Here is a 17455-nt window from a genome sequence, read left to right on the forward strand (position 1 = left end):
CTGCCGCCACCGCCGCAGCCGCTGGCGGCGGGGGGGGGGCGTCCGGGCCTGTCTGGGGGGGGTGGCGGGCGCGTGAGCCTGCGGGTGGTAGTGCGCTACCTCGGGGGCAGTGGCGGCGCCAGCGGCCGCCTCACCCGCGGCCGCGTGCAGGGGCTGCTGGAAGAGGAAGCGGCGCGAGGCCGTCTGGAGCGCACCCGCCTGGGAGCGCTCGCGCTACCCCGCGGAGACAGGCCGGGACGAGCGCCGCCGGCCGCTAGCGCACGCGCGGCGCGGAGCAAGGTGAGCGCACCGGGCAGGTGCGGGCGAAGTTGGCGGGGACGAGAGTCCCGGGAGGGAGCGGGACGTCAGGTGGCCGGGATTCACCCACGGTCCCCGTGGACTCCGAACGCGGTGGTCTCGGTCAGTGACCTGATCTGCGGGAGCCTCAGTTTCCTCGGCTGTAAACGCGGATTGCTGACAGTAGCGACCCCTGGGGGTAGTTGAGCGAGTTTAGTAAGACTTGGCTATTGAGGGCTTTATTAACCCAGAACCTGGCACGGAAACGACAGCACAGCGTAAAAGTTACTCCGTGTTGTTGTCAAAGGTGGCGGCGGACACTGGATTTCATCCGGGACTAGAAGAGCTCTAACTCTGCCTGCTTCTTTCTCTGGCCCCAGAGAGGTGGAGAAGAACGGGTGTTTGAGAAAGAAGAGGAAGATGACGATGAAGACGAGGAGGAGGAGGAGGACAATGTATCTGAGGGCTCAGAAGTGCCCGAGAGTGACCGCCCCGCAGGTGCTCAGCACCAGCAGATTAATGGAGAGCGGGGCCCTCCGAATGCTAAGGAGAGGGTCAAGGAGTGGTCGCCCTGTGGACCCTACCAGGGCCAGGATGAAGGGCGGGGACCAGCACCTGGCAGCTGCACACGCCAGGTGTTCTCGATGACAGCTACGAATAAAGAAGGGGGATCAGGTAAGGACCCGTCTGGGTTGGGGCAGTGCAGAGCAGGGAGCTGTGAACCCAAGCCTGACTGCCATCTGCCTTCCCTTTCCCAGCTTGTGTTGCAGCTGCTCCGGATTCTCCATCTCCTGTGCCTTTGCCTCCAGGAAAACCAGCCCTACCTGGGACTGATGGGACACCTTTTGGCTGTCCGTAAGTGGGGGCACTGGGGACATTAGGGTTAGCACCTGGGTGTTGGACAATTAGAGCTGTGCCAAGGTCACTGTTAACTCTCCATTCTGATGCAGTTCTGGGCGCAAGGAGAAGCCAACGGACCCGGTGGAGTGGACAGTCATGGATGTGGTGGAATACTTCACCGAGGCAGGCTTCCCAGAGCAGGCTACTGCTTTTCAAGAGCAGGTGAGTTCCCAGCCAGGGACTCCTGTGTGTGTGCACACAGAGGGCCGCAGGGTGTTCGCTGACCCTGCCCCCTTTCTGTCCTGCCTAGGAAATTGATGGCAAGTCTTTGTTGCTCATGCAGCGGACAGATGTGCTCACTGGTCTGTCCATCCGCCTGGGCCCAGCCCTGAAAATCTACGAGCACCATATCAAGGTGCTTCAGCAAGGCCACTTTGAGGAGGACGATCCTGATGGCCTTCTAGGCTGAGCACCCGGCCTTGTCCCCACCCCAGCCAGTCCAGAGTTCACCCGTGGTGGCCCCATAGTCCAGAAGCTGGACATGGGTACACTCGACCTTCCTAACAGACTCCAGTGAGGGGATGCCCTTCTCCATTCCCCTTCTCTCACACCCCTGACCTTAGTTCACCCCTCTCCACAGCAGTGGAGTGTGGGGTAGGAGGACTTGGTTGGCTCATTTACCAGGGGTCACCCTTTCTCCCCAAACCAGGACATTTTTGAAAAACAAAACAACAGGGGAGCTTCCTGTGGCCCCAAACCCCTCTTCAGTTCAGCCAGATGTATCTTATATGTGTTTTGTTCTGCCTATTCATCCTGGTGGTGGTTTTTCCTCGTCCCACCACCTCCATGGCCTCCCCTTTGACCCCCAGCCTCTGGGGAACAGGTGAGGTAAGGGACCTTGGGTCCTCTTTTCCTTCCCTTTCTGTCTGTCTACTGTTGTTCCACCTGGCTGTATTGCTTTTTAATATTGCACCGAAGGTTTTTTAAATAAAACTTTAAAAAAAAAAGTGCATTTTCTGCATGGAGGAAGGAGGTGCTAGAAACCTTGAAGAGTTTAACGTGAAGACAGTATTTTGGTGAGGCAGAAGAGTGGCAGCTCCCTCAGCCCACTACGGCTCGGCTGAGACTCAGCAGCCTCACCAAGTATGCTGATAGAACATCGCCGTTCTATCTCCACCACAAAAAGGAGATGCTGGGCTTAGTGGCACACCTGTTATATATAGCACTTAGAGATGGAAGCAGGGTCAGGAATCCGAGGCTAGACTTACCGACAGTTCAAAGGCAGCTTGGGCTACAGGCAGTCCTGTCTCAACAATGACAAAATCATCAGTCTAGGACTGGGATAGTTCCTTTGTCTTCTGCCATCACCTGCTCAAGTGTTTGTTGAGTGACTAACAGTTACCTGCACACTTGCTGAGCCTTTTGCTGTCACCTCTGTAGTTTGGTAAAGCAGACATCATAAAACTCGTTTTATAGACAGGGCAACTGGCTTGACAAAGTCAAGTTGAGGGTCACACAAGATAGTGTGCCACCTGTTGCTGCTTACTTCAAACCCTGTAATACACTTGGCTTTCCAGTCAGTCTTTGCACGTAGCGAGGAATCCAACCTATAAGTGTTCAGGGACCAGAGCGGGCATACTGGAACAAAAGAGACAATGGGATAAGATCACCTGTCTTGAGAATTTTTATTGTAGGAGTAATTGCTGTATCACTAGCTAGGCCTTAGTAGGCTCAAAAGCAGATCCCAGTTCCAGCAGTTAAGAGTCAGATCTTGGGGTCACCTGCTGGGATGTAGCCTAGGCCTCCGAGATTCCCAGTAAGTTAGGAATCCCCCTCCAGTCTAGTCAACTGCCTGGGAAGAGAAAAGGCGCCTAGCTGCGGCGCAACCACAAGGCAGGTCTGGGGCTCCGTCCTTGGCAGCGCCCCGCGCGCCAGGTGCCGGCCGAGCTCGGGGCGCAGTGCAGGCCCAGGCTGCGCGCCCTCCGCGTGCAGAAATTCAAAAGAGGCGAAAGCCCCGCGGGGCGGCGCCGGCAGAGACGTCGAGGCCGGCCTGAGTGGGCTGCGGCTGCGCTCCCTGCCCAAGCCGCTCGGCCCCAGGTGTGTGCGCTCCCGGGACGCCGCGGGGACTGGAGGAGCCTGCGGTGGACGCGGATGGCTGCGGAGCCCTGGTTCGCGGGGTCGCTGGCCCTGGGCCCTGGAGAAGCACCGCCTTCGGAGGAACTGGGACCCGGGCCGCCGCCCTATGGAGACCCCTCGTGGTCGCCCGTCGGGAGACCCGAGGCTTCAGCGGAACTGGAGCCCCAGCGGGCACAGCCCATGATGGAAGCTCCAGCCTCCACGTCCTCCCGGGAGCCACTGGCAGCAGAGCTCGGGCCGACCCCGGCTCGCCTCCCGCTGGACTCCATGTTCAGCCCCATCACTGACCAGCTCCGTTACCTGCTCAGGAAGGCGGATGACTTTCAAAGCTACTTGCTCTACAGGTGACCCTGCACAAGGCCCAGGTCCCAGGACAGGAGGACTGTGCAGCCCACAAAGGCCAAAAACTGAACTCAGGGCCCAGAGATACAGTATATGAGGCTAGCTGATTAGGAATCCACTTTATACTGCACCGAGGGCTGTTAAGAATTGAGAGGCAGAACCTGGCAATGTATGGGCCTTTAGGGTAGCAAAATCCTTTCTCTAGAACTTTAATGGTTGGTTGGTTGGTTGCTTGCTTGCTTTGAACAATTCTTTTTCTTAAGACATGGTCTCATTATATTCCGGTTGGTGAGCCTCCTGCCTCAGTCTACTGAGTACTGCCTACCAAATTTGAAATGCTCTAAGATTATTTTTAAAACCTAGTTTAAGTCAGCTAAACAGATTCCATCTGCATCAACTCTAGCCAGAAACTTCTGGTATGAGAGGCCACCCTCCACTCCCAAAGAAAAATGTAGTTTCCAGACCAGTGGAAAGCGGTGTGATGTCTTTGGGAGGCTTAAGTCCCAGCTTTCCGAGCGTTGCGCTGGGAATGGAATGCAGCCCCTTGCACTAGGCAAGCCTTCTGCCACAGAGCTGTGCTCCCAGCCCAGGTGTCAGCACTTTAACAAATATTTCAAATGAGTGATGCAGGTGGTTCTGAAAGGTGATGGGAGAAAGTCTTGACACTGAGGGAAATCTTTCTCTTATGCTGAGCCATCCATAACACGGACTTAAGCTCCTCGTTCCTTTTTTTTTCTTATGTTTAATTTTGGGGTGTTGGAATGGAACCCAGGACTCTGCACATGCTATGCAAATGTTCTTAGCACTAGGCCACAGCACTGAGGGAATTTCATCATGGGTTCAGCCAGGGATGCAAGTGGAGAAGGGGGAGCACAGGGGCCCCTAGGGAAGGAAGGAGAGATGCCACATGAAGGCCCCTTTCTCCCTTCAGCAGGGACCGAGTACAGAAGGAACAGCTAGCCAAGGCCATGCCCACCTTCTTAACTATGTGTGAACCTTACTTCCTATACCTTGAGGCTGCGGCAAGGAGTCTCCCTCCTATCTACGGAGCCCTGCAAGAGTTGGTCCGGAAGGGGGTGTGTACAGCAGCTCTCTTTCCACGCCCCTTTCTCCTTTAAACTCTGCCTAGGGGGGTAGGAGGGTTGCTTCTGGCTGACCACCTGAGGTCACTAAGTCCCACCTTCCGTGCAGCTGCTGGAGATCTCCCAGCAGCTAACCCTGCGCTTGGAACAGTTAGTTCTCATGTATGCCTCCTTTGGGTTCGTCGACCTGGAGGAAACTAACCCTTTGAGGTAAGCGGACAGGAAATGGAGCAGAAAGTGGGACTGTTGGGTGGTGGGGTCCAGGGTCCAGCTTGCTGTCCACTCTCCTATCTCCTACTAGCATCTCCTGCTTCTTCTGCGGGAGGTTCTCCATTAGCCCCTCCCACGATGTGTCCATCTTCCGATACTGCACACCAGCAGCGTACACTGCCAGTCACTTCCCAAGATACCTCTATAAGAAGATGCGCTGGAACCTGGAAACCACTACAGAGGCCAGCAGTCAAGGAGCAAACTCCCACGTGGATTAGTGAGTCCCCTTATCAAAATCAAAGTCCTCTCCTTCCTATACTGAATGCCAACTTGAGCCTATACACCACCACCAAAGAGTGAAAAGCAAGACAAAACTAAACGCCTTCTGCAGTGCTAGGATAAAATCCAGGATCTTGCATATGCTAGACCAGCACTGAGTTACACTTTCAACCTTTAGGTTTCTTAACTCCACCTTCCCATTAAAATATAAGATTAGGCCACCAGGGAGAAAAGCCCTCAGTACTGAGTCACATTCCTGCCTCAGATCTTGAGATAACTTCTGAGGAACTTGAATCTCACCTCCAAAATTAAAGCCTTCAGCAGGAAAAAAAAAAAAAAAAAAAAAAAAAAACTAAAGTATTGCTTTTCCCTCTGCTCTCTCCCTCTCAGCTACTTCTTGTGTTATCGAGATACATGGGAGGATGCAGGCCAGGGACCAGCCAATTCGTGCCCCCAGATCCAGAAACTCTGGTCCATTGGCCGATGGATGCCCCTAGGACCCGCAGAGGATGATCTTGATTCATGGTAGGACCCCAGTGGTGGTGATGTGGGCTTAAGTTTGAGGGAGGGCAGAAAACCTCACCAAAGACTGGAACTCAGGTGACAAAGTTTCCACTCTTAATAGGGAACACATTTTACTGTGCCCTGAAGGGTGCTTTATGCAGACTAAACAGCAATCCATAGAGATGCGGATTTCACCAAGAAAACATGTTTTCAGAGCAGATAAGTCACTCTCCCAGGGAGACAACAGCCAGAAAAGTGTTTAATAGCCTCAAGTCCAGTGTTTCAACTCCAGGAGTTTGTCAACAGAGGAAATGCTTTCCCTTAGGGTAGCCACCACCCCTAACTGAAACAAAGCCCCTCCCAGTTGAGGGGCAGAGGTGCTCAAGTCAGGCTTGTCTCCGTGCCCCCAAGGATTTTGTGCCCCCAGCCACCCGGGGACTACCAGCAGCTACTAACCATCGGCTTCGAGGAGCCGTCGCACGTGCTGGCCACCGACCTGCTGGTGCAGATCCTCATGGGCCAGGCAGGCCCCGCCCGGCCCCCCAGCGCTGCTGGGCCCGCGGCTTGGGCAGCCCCGGCATCCTGAGTCCCAGGAGAAGGTGCCAGCTGGAGCCTGAACAACCCCAAACTCCAGGCAGGAAGAGATGTGGGCTGCACTGAGTACGCCCCGGCACGGGCCACCGAACACCAAATGCTGGCAGACTTTTCTGTTAATAAAAGAGCAAGGTCAGAGGTTCTGTGTCCTGTGAGCGCCTCATTCCTCCCCTGGAGTGGGTGGGCCCCGCCCACCGCAGGGCCTTGTGGGAAGTGTAGTCCGCAGACCTCGGAGAGCCTGCTGCACATGCGTAGATCCACGTGAATCAAACAGGGAAGTAGCGGCTCTCGTCAGCAACCGGAACCCAGAAAACAAGTTTCTGGTAGCAGGAAAATTCTAGGCCCACTGAAGGAGTACTTAGACCCACGCCCGGTTTTTTTTGTTTTGTTTTTTGTTATTTTTTTTTATCCCGGAAGTGATTCCTATCCCGATTTTTTTTTTAACACTACATTTCCCGATGTACCCTAGGAAACTGCAGGATATCAGTTTGCAGAGTGGAATCAGACTTTCCCTTCCAGCTTTTGGGGTGTCCGAGCCAAGCTGGTGATTGTCTTGTCTCTTGAAGGGTGTCTGGAGAGTCCTAGGGGGCTCTCTCAGCCCCACATCAATCTTGGGCTGGTGAAGGATACTCTAGCTGAGAGAAATGAGCCCACCTGCTTCCTGAGAAGCCAAGCCTAGACTCGAACCTGGGCCTTCTCAGCAAAACTGGCCCTGGATTGGAATGGGGTCCTTCCTCCACCTCAATGTCGCTCTGAGTTTTTACAATCTCTACAGTGAGAGGTCGATATTTGGATACTAAAATTTTCACATTCAGTCAGAATGTGAGACCTAGAAATAGAGAACCATGTCCTGTGTATCTGTGTGTTGGCGGGGCGGGGGAGGAAACTAATTTTTATTAACCGGCCATGGTAGCATACACCTTTAATCATAGCACTAGGGAAAACAGAGGCAGATGGGCTCTGTGAGTCAAGCCTGTTCTACACAGTGAGTTGCAGGACAGTTGGGGCTGGCTATGTTAGAGGGCATATCTCTTTCAAATATATATATTTACTTATATGTTTTTATTTCTCTCCTTGCCCAGGAGGCCAGAGAGGGCATCAGAGATACCCTGGGTCTAAAATTACAGATAGGATAAGTGTCAGCCTCCAAGCTGGTGCAGGAAACTGAAGGAGGGTCCTCCCGAAGAGCAGCCAGGGCTCTTACTTATTAGCAATCTTCCCAGAATTTTTCTCTCTTTCCTTTGTTTGCTTGTTTGTTTGTTTTTCTGGTTTTTTTTGACACAGGGTTTCTCTGTATACCCCGGGCTGTCCTGGAACTCACTCTGTAGACCAGGCTGGCCTCGAACTCAGAAATCCACCTGCCTCTGCCTCCCAAGTGCTGGGATTAAAGGCATGCGCCACCACCGCCCGGCTGTTTGTTTGTTTGTTTGTTTGTTTGTTTGTTTGTTTTAAGACAAGGTTTCCCTCTCCTTATCCTGGAGCTGAGAGAAATGAGCCCTCCTGCTGTAGACCAGGCTGGCCTCAAATTCAAAGATCCACCTGCCTCTTCTTCCCCAGTACTGGGATTAAAGGTATGTGCCACCACTGCCTGGATACCTTTCTTTTTAATCCACCTAGAGTCCTAGTATATAGCCCAGGTTGGCCTTAACGTCCAGCCTGGGCCTCCAGTGTGCCACCTGCCTTATGCTTTAGTAATTCAGTTGACACCACCTGGTACATATCATTGTAAGCCTTTAAAAACAGATACAAGCCGGGCGGTGGTGGCGCACGCCTTTAATCCCAGCACTTGGGAGGCAGAGGCAGGTGGATTTCTGAGTTCGAGGCCAGCCTGGTCTACAGAGTGAGTTCCAGGACAGCCAGGGCTACACAGAGAAACCCTGTCTCGAAAAACCAAAAAAAAAAAAAAACAGATACGAAAGGTGAGCTAACTCAAGGTTACAAACCAAACCCTTGCTCTTCCAGAGAGACTTCTGCTAAGCATTGTTGACTGAATAATGTTTTATTCCACAGCTTGGATCAGATTAATTCTAGTCAAAGAGGGAGGGAGGACTGGAGAGATGGCTCAGCAATCAAAACCAGTGTTGCTCTCCCAGAAGATCAGGGTTCTGTTCCCAGCACCCACATTGTGGTTGACAACCATCTATAATTCCACTTCTATAGCATCTGATACCCTCCCCAGACACCAGACATGCACATGGTTCACAGACAGATATGCAGGCAAAACATTCATGTATTTTTTTAATTTTAAAATAAAATAAAGGTAGACAGCTTCTCCTGAGTGAAACACCACTTTCTCCTCTTTTATCTGTTGGTATTTCATTAGACACCTGCTGCTAACTGAGGCCAGCCTGGTTAACATAGTGAGATTTGACTGGGCATGTCAGAAATGTAAACCATAAGGCTAGTATTTAGTTATTTGTATGTCAGTGTGTATGTTGCTGGGTACATGCCTTGGCATATTTGTGGAGGTTGGGAGAGAGCGCTGAGTGTCAGCTCTGCTCTTCCACTTTGTTATAAAGTAGCTGCCTTAGCCTGTCTGCAGACTAGCTGCCTGCAAACTTCCAGTGATTCTCCTGCCTCCCATTTCCAATCGGAGCCTGCAGGGACGTGCACAAACCACATGGTTTCTGGTAATCTGAATTCTGGCCAGACTGGCATGACAAGCGCTTTACCCACTGAGACATCTCAGCCCCTCAATTTATTTATTAATTTTATTTTTGAGACAGGGTGTCATATAGGTAGGCTGGCCTCAAGCTCTCTATGTAGCTGGGGCTGACCTTGAACTTCTGATCCTACTGCCCTACTACCTCTTCAGTTACAGATATCTACCACTGTTTATGTGTAGCTCAGGATTAAACCTTGGCCTGGCTTTCCTGTTTGCCAGGCAAGTACTTTACCAATTGAGCTGTATATGTATCCCTATACAACAAGTCTAAACTGTCTTAGAGTCCTGCTTTTTCTGATGCTAGCCACTTCTAAGAAGCCGGAGAACTGTCCTGGCGTTCTGCGAATTACACAGATACAGTTTTCCAAACAATTTAGAGTGTTTAGCAGAAGTGAAGAAGGGTTTGCAGAGTCCCCATGACTGACCACTTTTTCTTGTTTCCTACAACAAGGTCTCACTATGTAGACCAGGCTGGCTTTGAACTTACAGAAATCTGCATGTTTCTACCTCCTAAGTGCTAAGTTTAAAGGCAAATGTGTCACCACGCCCAGTCCCACTTGAATAATTATGGTGACATAGGCCTGTAATTCCAACACACAGGAAGCAAAAGCAGGAAGTCACAGGTTCAAAGCCATCCTGTTCCACATAGCCAGCCAAGAACCTAGTGAGTCTCTGTCTAAAAAGATGTTACAAGGGGAAAGAAATTACTAAGTACACATTTGTAGTTTTGTTTTGTCTCAGACCTGGAACCTTGCACTTGTCAGGAACATGATCTCATTTTCTGGTTCTTTGTTTAAAGGATTTTTTTTTTGTTTTTTTTTGAGACAGGGTTTCTCTGTATAGCCCTGGCTGTCCTGGAACTCACTCTGTAGACCAGGCTGGCCTCGAACTCAGAAATCTGCCTGCCTCTGCCTCCCAAGTGCTGGGATTAAAGGCGGGTACCACCACCGCCTGGCTGGATTTTTTATTTTTTATTTTTTTATTTTTTTGAGACAGGGTTTCTCTGTGAAGCCTGGGCTGCCCTGGAACTCACTCTGTAGACCAGGCTGGCCTCGAACTCAGAAATCCACCTGTCTCTGCCTCCCAAGTGCTGGGATTAAAGGCATGCGCCACCACTGCCCGTTGGATTTTTTATTTTTAAAAATTATGTTATGTGGTCAGGCTATGGTGGTACATGTCTTTAGTAGTCTCAGCACTCAGGAGGCAGAGGCAGGTGGACCTCGAAGCCAGCCTCATCTACATGTAGAGCAAATTCTAGAACAGTCAGGGCTACACAAAGAAACCCTCGATAAACAAAAACAAAGCAAAAAAAAAATTTCCAGCACTCAGGAGGCAGAGGCAGGAGTATCTCTGTGAATTCAAAGCCAGCCTGGTCTACAGAGTTCCAGGACAGTCAGGGCAACATAGAGGAGACATGTGTATCTGTGTTGGGTTTTCAGATATTCATCTGTGTATTCCAGGATGCCAGAGAAGTCTAAAAAATGGTGTCTGAGCTCCAGGACCTGGAGTTATAGGTGGTGTGTGCTACCCAAAGTTGTGTACTGGGAACTAAAACTGGATCTGAATGGGCAGCATTTTGTTTTGTTTTGTTTTGTTTTTCAAGATAGGGTTTTTCTGTGTAGCCCTGGTGGTGCTGGAACTTGCTCTGTAGGCTAGACTGGCCTCGAACTCAGAGGTCTGCCTGTTTCTCTGCCTCCCAAGTGCTAGGATTAAAGCATGCGCCACCTCGCACAGCACAGCAAACACTCTTAACTTCTTCAGTCCTAAACGTCACTGTAGTAACAGTTCCAGGGGCTGGAGAGATGGTTCAGTGGTTAAGAGCACTAGTTACCATTGCAGACGACCTGGGTTCTGTTCCAAACACCCACCTCTGGTGACTCACAACTGTCACAGCTCCAGCTCTAGGGGGATTGATGCTGTCTGGATTCTGAGGGCATCTGTACATCTGCACTCTTGTGTATAGACCCCAACATACACATACATATAACTAAAAATAAAGAGAGGTTGCTCAGCAATTGAGAGTACTTCTGGAGTACCATGGTTCAGTTCCCAGCACTCACAAGGAACTGTAGTCCCAAGGGATCTGACCCTCTTCTTACCTCTGCAGGTACTGCATACACAGGCCAACAAAACACTTACACACACAGCGTGAATCCGAAAAGTAAATCTTTTAAAACTTTCTAGGTCACCCTTGCCCACAGAGGGAATTTCAGGTCCATATGGGATCTATGAAGCCATGATTTTAAAAGAAACAAGCAAAGACCAGGTCCTTGACTCTTCAACACCACCAGTGGTAATCTCTCTTTTTAAAATTATCTTTATTTTAATTCATGTGTATATGTGTGCATTTTGTGCGAATGTATGCCATGTATGTTCAGATTTTTCTGGAGGAGAGAAGTGGGCAAGAGATCTCCTGGAGATGGAATTATAAGCAGTAGTGAGCCCCCCATGTAGATGCTGGGAGCTGAACTCGGGTCATTTGCAAGAGTAGCAAGCACTCTTTACCCTAAACCATCCCTCCAGCCCATCCCTAGTACTTTTACATTATTATTTATATCCCCAGAGCAGGGACACCTTCATAGCACCTCAGTCTAACAGCGCCCTGAGCACAGAATGCTTTGGCACCTGTAAAAACTGACATCTGGACACCGGAGTGGAGTCTGCGGACCAGTGAGCAGCACTTTGCGCTAGCACCACCAGGGGGCAGTAGGGCCCTGGCCCAGGCCCGGGTCAGCAGTCAGTCCAGAACAAGGAGACCAGAGCGCATTTTGAATTCCAACATTCCGGTGCGATCCGCTAATCCGCTGGTAGCTTTCCCAAGGGTTCTTCACCTGTCAGACACCGCCCCACCCAGACCAGTAGAAAACAACTTGCACTAAAGCCTAGGAAAAGGAAGACTTTATTTTATGTTTCACTCACAGGTTTTGCGGGTGGTGGTCTGTTTTCCTGGGAAGACTAAACAATTTTATGGAGAAAGGTGGTTAATTCCGTAGTCCGCATCAAGGATGGGATGGATTTCAAGTTGCCATTAAAGAAAGCTGGCCCTTCCCTTTTTAGGCCTTCTGGTGATCTGGAGGGTTACTTTAACCTTGTTTTTCAAAGGGTAAGTTACTTCTGGCCGCAGGTCCCAACCTTCACAGACCTCAGGGTCTGCGCTCCTTCAAGGAAAAGGGGAAGAGTAAGAACGCCCTCAGGGAGAGTTTGGCCTCCAGGCCCCCATCTCCTCTTCACTCTCTAGATTACATCTGGAACTTTTGAGTTTGGGCCAGAGTGGCGCTCCAGGGGACCAGGATGCACCTCCTCCCTCCACCCCAATGCCCAGGCACTGCAGGGAGGGGTGGGACAGCGACAAGCATTGGAAAGGGGGGCTCCCACCTTCTCCAGGCCATTCTCTGAGGCCCGTCTCCGCGGGGGCCAGATCACCGCCAACTTTCCATCTCCCCTGCTCGCTGTGGGGGAAGGAACGCTCAACCGCGGCTGCCCCTCCTCTTGCCAGCTGGAGGACGGCCGCACCCCTTAAACACATACAGGTGTGTACCCCTCCTTCCTGTGGAGGCCTCCACCCAGTTCTGGGGACCCAGGAACAGGAGTGAGGCAAATTCAGTGTAGATAGGAACCCGAAAAGTACAGAGGACCCAAGAACACCAGAAGCCAAGGTTCCAAGACAAGGTCTGATGGATCTGGGGATCCTCACTCCAAGTATGGAAGTGAAGAACAGAAAGTGAACCCCAGAAGGATAGTTAAGGGTCTGCGAGCCTACAGATGAACCACTGGAGCTGGAGACAGCCTGAGCTCTGGGGCCCAGGGGGACCGCTTACGGGTGAGGCTTGGCGCTGGCTCCCCGACCTCGGCGGCTCCGTAGATGCTGCGCCGCTGCAACTGCAGCTCCCGCTCGCGCTCGCGCACCCGGCGCACCTCCTGCTCCAGCAGCGACGGGGCAACGAGCGGAGGCAACTGCCCCAGCACAGGACAGCCGTCCTGAACGGCGGGGTGCAGCCGGCCTCCGGCCTCCGGCAGCCGCTGCAAGCCCGCGCCGTCCTCCGCCGCAGCCTCAAAGAAGCGCTTGAGTTCGTCCAGCGGCTGCGGCCGCCGCCGGGCGCTGGGCTCCGGAACCGCGGGGCTCGCCAGCGCCGCCTGCCTGTGAGCCTCGCGTTCGATGTCCCGCTGCATCTTCGCGCCCGCCCGAGCGCGCTCCAGGGCGCGAGGCAGCGGGGTACCGGAGCCGGGTCGGCTGAGCACCGGCCGCACACGCAACTCGATGAGTTCCTCGCCCGCGCGACCGGGACTCAGACCCCGGCTCCGGCGTAGGCTCTCCTCGCGCTCGCAACTGCGGCGGATTTCCCGCTGGATGGGCGTCTCCATCTGCAATTCCGCAGGCGCCGGTTTGGACGCCGCGGGCCTCAGCGGAAAACACACCTGGAGGCCTCTGAGCCGAGACAGGGACACAACTGCCCCAGTACCTCGGCTCTCCCAGTGCCAGGCGGCCCAGGCGCGGACCGCCCGGGCGCTCCGTGACCTGCTTAACTGGCACCTACAGGACCTGGCTATCTGACTCCGGGGTCTCCAAGTCCTCCTCTCCAGAGATTTCCAGGATCTCACTCACTGCCTTCCCCTGTGCCCTGGCTCTGAGGCTCCCGGAAGACGTAGCCTTAAGCTTCAGGCGACCCCAGGACTACGCTCTCGGACACCCGGGAACATGGATGTTCGGAGTTAGGCGCACTTTGAAATTTTCAAAGTGTTCTCAGAGCCGGATTGAGATGCCCAGATAGGTAGGACACAGTGCCCTGCGGAGTACCTGTGGTTGCAGCTGCCGCCCGAGGTTCTAAGGCGTCGCCTGCTCTCTTCTTTGACCCGCCTCTGGCCTCCAGGAACGTCCCCTGGGGGCAGGGCTGGGCACCGCCCCCGGCACCTGCCAGCTGGATTCCAGTGGCCCTGGACCCGCCCTATGGGCCAGGGCACCTCCGCTGGACGCCGGATTCCCGCCACCTGAGCCCACCGGTTGACTGAAAGGATGGCTTCTTCAGAACGAGCTTCCCTGGAACTCTCTACCCGGGGTGGGGTTGGGGGTATGTGTTGCCCTTTCCCTCTGGTACCACGCTGGCATTTTGGGATCTCGTGGTTTTTGTTTTTTTTTTTTTTCTCCCATCACTTTCCGGAGACCTGACCTCTAGTGGAGCGCCGCGCTGTGCGCTGATCATTGAACCACGGCCTCCTTACAGTGTTTCCCCGGTCGTCTTTCGCTGACCTCACTAGTCTAGCTCAGCAGGTGCCAGCCCGCGGCCAGCGACACCTCCCACCCCATGTGGTCTCAGGGCCTTCTCTGCACACAGATCGCTGCGACAACACAGTTCCGGTCCGTCCCGAGGGGGCGCCCGGGGCCGTCGCACTGCGTGCTACTGCTGCCCCGGGCTGCTCAGCTCTACCTGGTTTGCTGCTGCTCCTCAAAGCCCTGGAGCAGCTCCCCCCACCCAACCCCTTCCAGAAAACCCCGCAAGGCGTTGGCGGCCAAGTGTCCAGCTAGAATGAGCAAAGGTTGAGAGCACAGATACTACAGGACTTCCAGGCCTCAGCCGAGCAATTGTGGCTGGAAACTTGGGCCAGGTTGCTAAAGAGGCCCAAGCTGGGTCAGAGGAGCCACCGGGTTAGCAGGAGGCAGCAGCGACCTTTGTCTGGTGCCCGATCTGTCATCCAGAGTGAGGGCTAACCACTCGTAGAGACATTTTCCACTCGCCCTTGTAGAACCCTGCTTTCACAAAACCCGGCCCACCCCATGTCATAGCATGCACAAAGCCCTGGTGTCCATCCCAGCTCTGCTATGATGGTGCATACCTATAACCCCAACACTTGGGATAGATAGTACAGGCAGGAGAATCAGAAGCTTCTCCTTGACTACAAGTTTGAAGCCAGCCTGGGAAACTGTTTTAACAAATGCTTTGTGTCTATGAGGCATGGTGTACTTTATCACTTCACCTCAGGATGTGGCCTCTATCCAGCCCCTTGATGCCCAAGCAACTGAGCCTTCCTCATCAGTCTGTATGTATGATGCTCCCTCACAGAGGCAGGCTGTCCCTGCCCTTTCCCACCTGGCTTCATCTGACTGGGACACCATTCCCTTCTCACACTCTGGTTCCATCCACTGATGGCTTCTACAGAGGTCATCAGGTGAGAAAGATGGCAAACACGGTATTTCTCCTGTGATTCTCCCTCAGGCCTACTGGCTACCTCCAAATACACACCAAACGGTCTCTAGGAATGGGACAGCAACTGCATGCTAACCTAGGATACTAATTATAGGAAAGGTGGGGGTCTGTAAACCGTTGCTTCATTTAGCTCTGTGGTTACTCTTTCTTTAGTTTTAGAGGTTTTTATGAATATGTGTGTGCACACAGATTTATCTGGATGACTGCTAACGCCTTTGGGTCTTCTGTAGCCCAAGTTACAGTCATGAGCCACCTAGAATGGGTACTCACACCAAATCAGGATTTTCTTTTTTTTTTTTTTTTTTGTTTTTCGACACAGGGTTTCTCTAAGTAGCCCTGGCTGTCCTGGAACTCACTCTGTAGACCAGGCTAGCCTCGAACTCTCAAACTCAGAAATCCGCCTGCCTCTGCCTCCCAAGCGCTGGGATTAAAGGCGTGCGCCACCACCGCCCGGCAAATCAGGATTTTCTTAAGAGCAGTTTCTTTTTTAAAACAGGTGGCACACGCCTTTAATCCCAGCACGTGGGAGGCAGAGGCAGGCGGATTTCTGAGTTTGAGGCCAGCCTGGTCTACAGAGTGAGTTCCAGGACAGCCAGGACTACACAGAGAAACCCTGTCTCAAAAAAACCAAAAATAAAAAAATAAAAAATAAATAAAATAAAATGTGTTTTATTTTTATGTATGTGTATTGCACTTATAGGTAGGTGCCTGTGGCGGCCAGAAGAGGGTTACAATCCGGATCTTCTGGAGCTAGAGTTACGGGTGGTTGTGTGTTGCCTGACAGGAGTTCTGAGAATCAAATGCTGGTTCTTTGCCAGAGCAGTGAGCACTCTTAGCCACTAAGCCATCCCACAGATGTTATTTTTGTTTTGAGATAGGGCCTCACTCTGTAGCCCTTGTTGGCCTGGTGCTCAACACGCATACCAGGCTGGCTTTGAACTCATAGGGATCAGCAGAAGCCTTCAGAGTGCCAGGATTAAAGGTCTATGCTACCATACCCAGCTGTTGTTTGGTTTTCTGGTGTGACACTGTTCCTGGGGAAACATGAACAAACATTTACTCACCCCTGATACAGAACTGATGACAGGCCAAAGTATGGAGACCACTAAAGTCCAACTTGGTGAAACCAATACATTTTATTGGGGTTACTTACAGGAATATGGGTGAGAAGTTAGTTACAAGAACAGAAATGACTCAAAGACAGCTGCATTAGTGAAAAGCCTAACACAGCAGTAGTGACAGCTCATAAAAACCAGGAACCTAGAGTGCACGATTGGACAGCCACTATATAGCCTGCAGAGTGGACGGTCTCTTTCAGGCAACTCAGTTCCTTGAGAGTATCTCTCAGCAGTCCTGACTGCTGACATATTCTTGGGGAGGGAGGAGACAAGTGCGTGTGTTCAATTTCAGGAGGTTCCTGAAACCTTTACGTTGTTTACTTCCTGAGTTTGAGGAGCTTCCTTGTAGAACAGAGTGTTTCATCTCCCAGCTATGCAATGTTTAAAAATCTGAAAACCCAGTTGCAGAGGTAGATAGATCTGTGAGTTTGAGGCCAGCCTGGTCTACATAGTGAGTTCCAGGACAGCCAGAGCTATATAATGAGACTGTGACTCAAAAAAACAAACAAACAACAAACAAAAACCAAAATCTATTCAGGATGTGGTGGTAAATGCCTTTAATTCCAGCACATAGAGGCAGGCAGATCTCTGTAAGTTTGAGGCCAGGCTGGAATAAATACATAGTAAGTTTCAGTAGAGCCAACTCTGCCTCAAAATCCAAATAAAATGGCAGGCAGCAGTGGTGAACACCTTTAATCTCAGCACTTGGGAGGCAAAGGCAGGCGGATCTGAGTTCGAGGCCAGCCTGGTCTACAGAGTGAGTTCTAGGACAGCCAGAGCAACACAGAAAAACTCTGTCTTAGAAACACCAAACCAAATCAAACCAAACCATAACCAAACCAACCAACCAAACCAACCCAAACAAAAATAAAAAACAGGACCCCAAACCCATTAAGTACCTGAGTAGGTAAAGCATTTCTTTTGTAAGCAAGATGACCTGAGTTCAAATCGCCAAAACTCTCTTAATTATTTTTCTACTACTGAGACAGGGCGTCATGACTAAAGCAACTTATAAAAGAAAGAATTCATGTGGGGCTTACAGTTTCAGAGGGTTAGTGTCTATGACCGTCATGGCAGGGACCATGGTGGCAGGCAGGCAGGCACACCACTAGGGAAGAAGCCGAGAGCTCACATCCTGAAACACAACCAGATGCAGAGAGAGAGAGAGAGAGAGAGAGAGAGAGAGAGAGAGAGAGAGAGAGAGAGAGA

The 17455-nt window shown here is 51.9% G+C and overlaps 3 protein-coding genes across 4 annotated transcripts in view; 2 read left to right on the plus strand and 1 right to left on the minus strand.

Moving 5' to 3' along the window:
• Positions 1-2111, plus strand: part of Samd1 (sterile alpha motif domain containing 1) — a 2838-nt gene extending 727 nt beyond the window's left edge. The window contains exons 2-6 of the mRNA XM_028786334.1: positions 19-279; positions 657-951; positions 1035-1131; positions 1227-1338; positions 1427-2111. Of these exons, the coding sequence (XP_028642167.1) occupies positions 19-279; positions 657-951; positions 1035-1131; positions 1227-1338; positions 1427-1585 (924 nt within the window). The 3' untranslated portion in view covers positions 1586-2111. The remainder of the gene's footprint in view (positions 1-18; positions 280-656; positions 952-1034; positions 1132-1226; positions 1339-1426) is intronic.
• A 1156-nt stretch (positions 2112-3267) lies between these two features.
• On the plus strand, positions 3268-6402 carry CUNH19orf67 (chromosome unknown C19orf67 homolog). 2 transcript variants are annotated; one of them, XM_028786322.1, is made up of 6 exons: positions 3268-3596; positions 4526-4670; positions 4786-4886; positions 4978-5163; positions 5556-5690; positions 6081-6255. In XM_028786322.1, exons 1-6 carry the CDS (start codon positions 3268-3270, stop codon positions 6253-6255), a joined length of 1071 nt encoding a protein of 356 aa, XP_028642155.1. The 2 variants fall into 2 exon arrangements, with proteins under 2 accessions (XP_028642155.1, XP_028642156.1); XM_028786323.1 differs by having other exon boundaries at positions 3404-3596; positions 4529-4670; positions 6081-6402.
• Positions 6403-11814: 5412 nt separating this feature from the next.
• Positions 11815-13775, minus strand: Misp3 (MISP family member 3). The gene is made up of 4 exons (XM_028786268.1): positions 13724-13775; positions 12747-13376; positions 12304-12377; positions 11815-12086 (listed from the first exon to the last, which is right to left on the minus strand). The coding sequence occupies exons 2-4, from the start codon at positions 13288-13290 to the stop codon at positions 12072-12074; spliced, it is 633 nt and encodes a 210-aa protein (XP_028642101.1). The 5' UTR covers positions 13291-13376; positions 13724-13775; the 3' UTR covers positions 11815-12071.
• Positions 13776-17455: the final 3680 nt, after the last annotated feature.

This window comes from Grammomys surdaster, unplaced genomic scaffold, assembly GCF_004785775.1.
Source record: "Grammomys surdaster isolate TR1022 unplaced genomic scaffold, NIH_TR_1.0 125463, whole genome shotgun sequence".
In the NCBI taxonomy this organism is placed as follows: Eukaryota; Metazoa; Chordata; class Mammalia; order Rodentia; family Muridae; genus Grammomys; species Grammomys surdaster.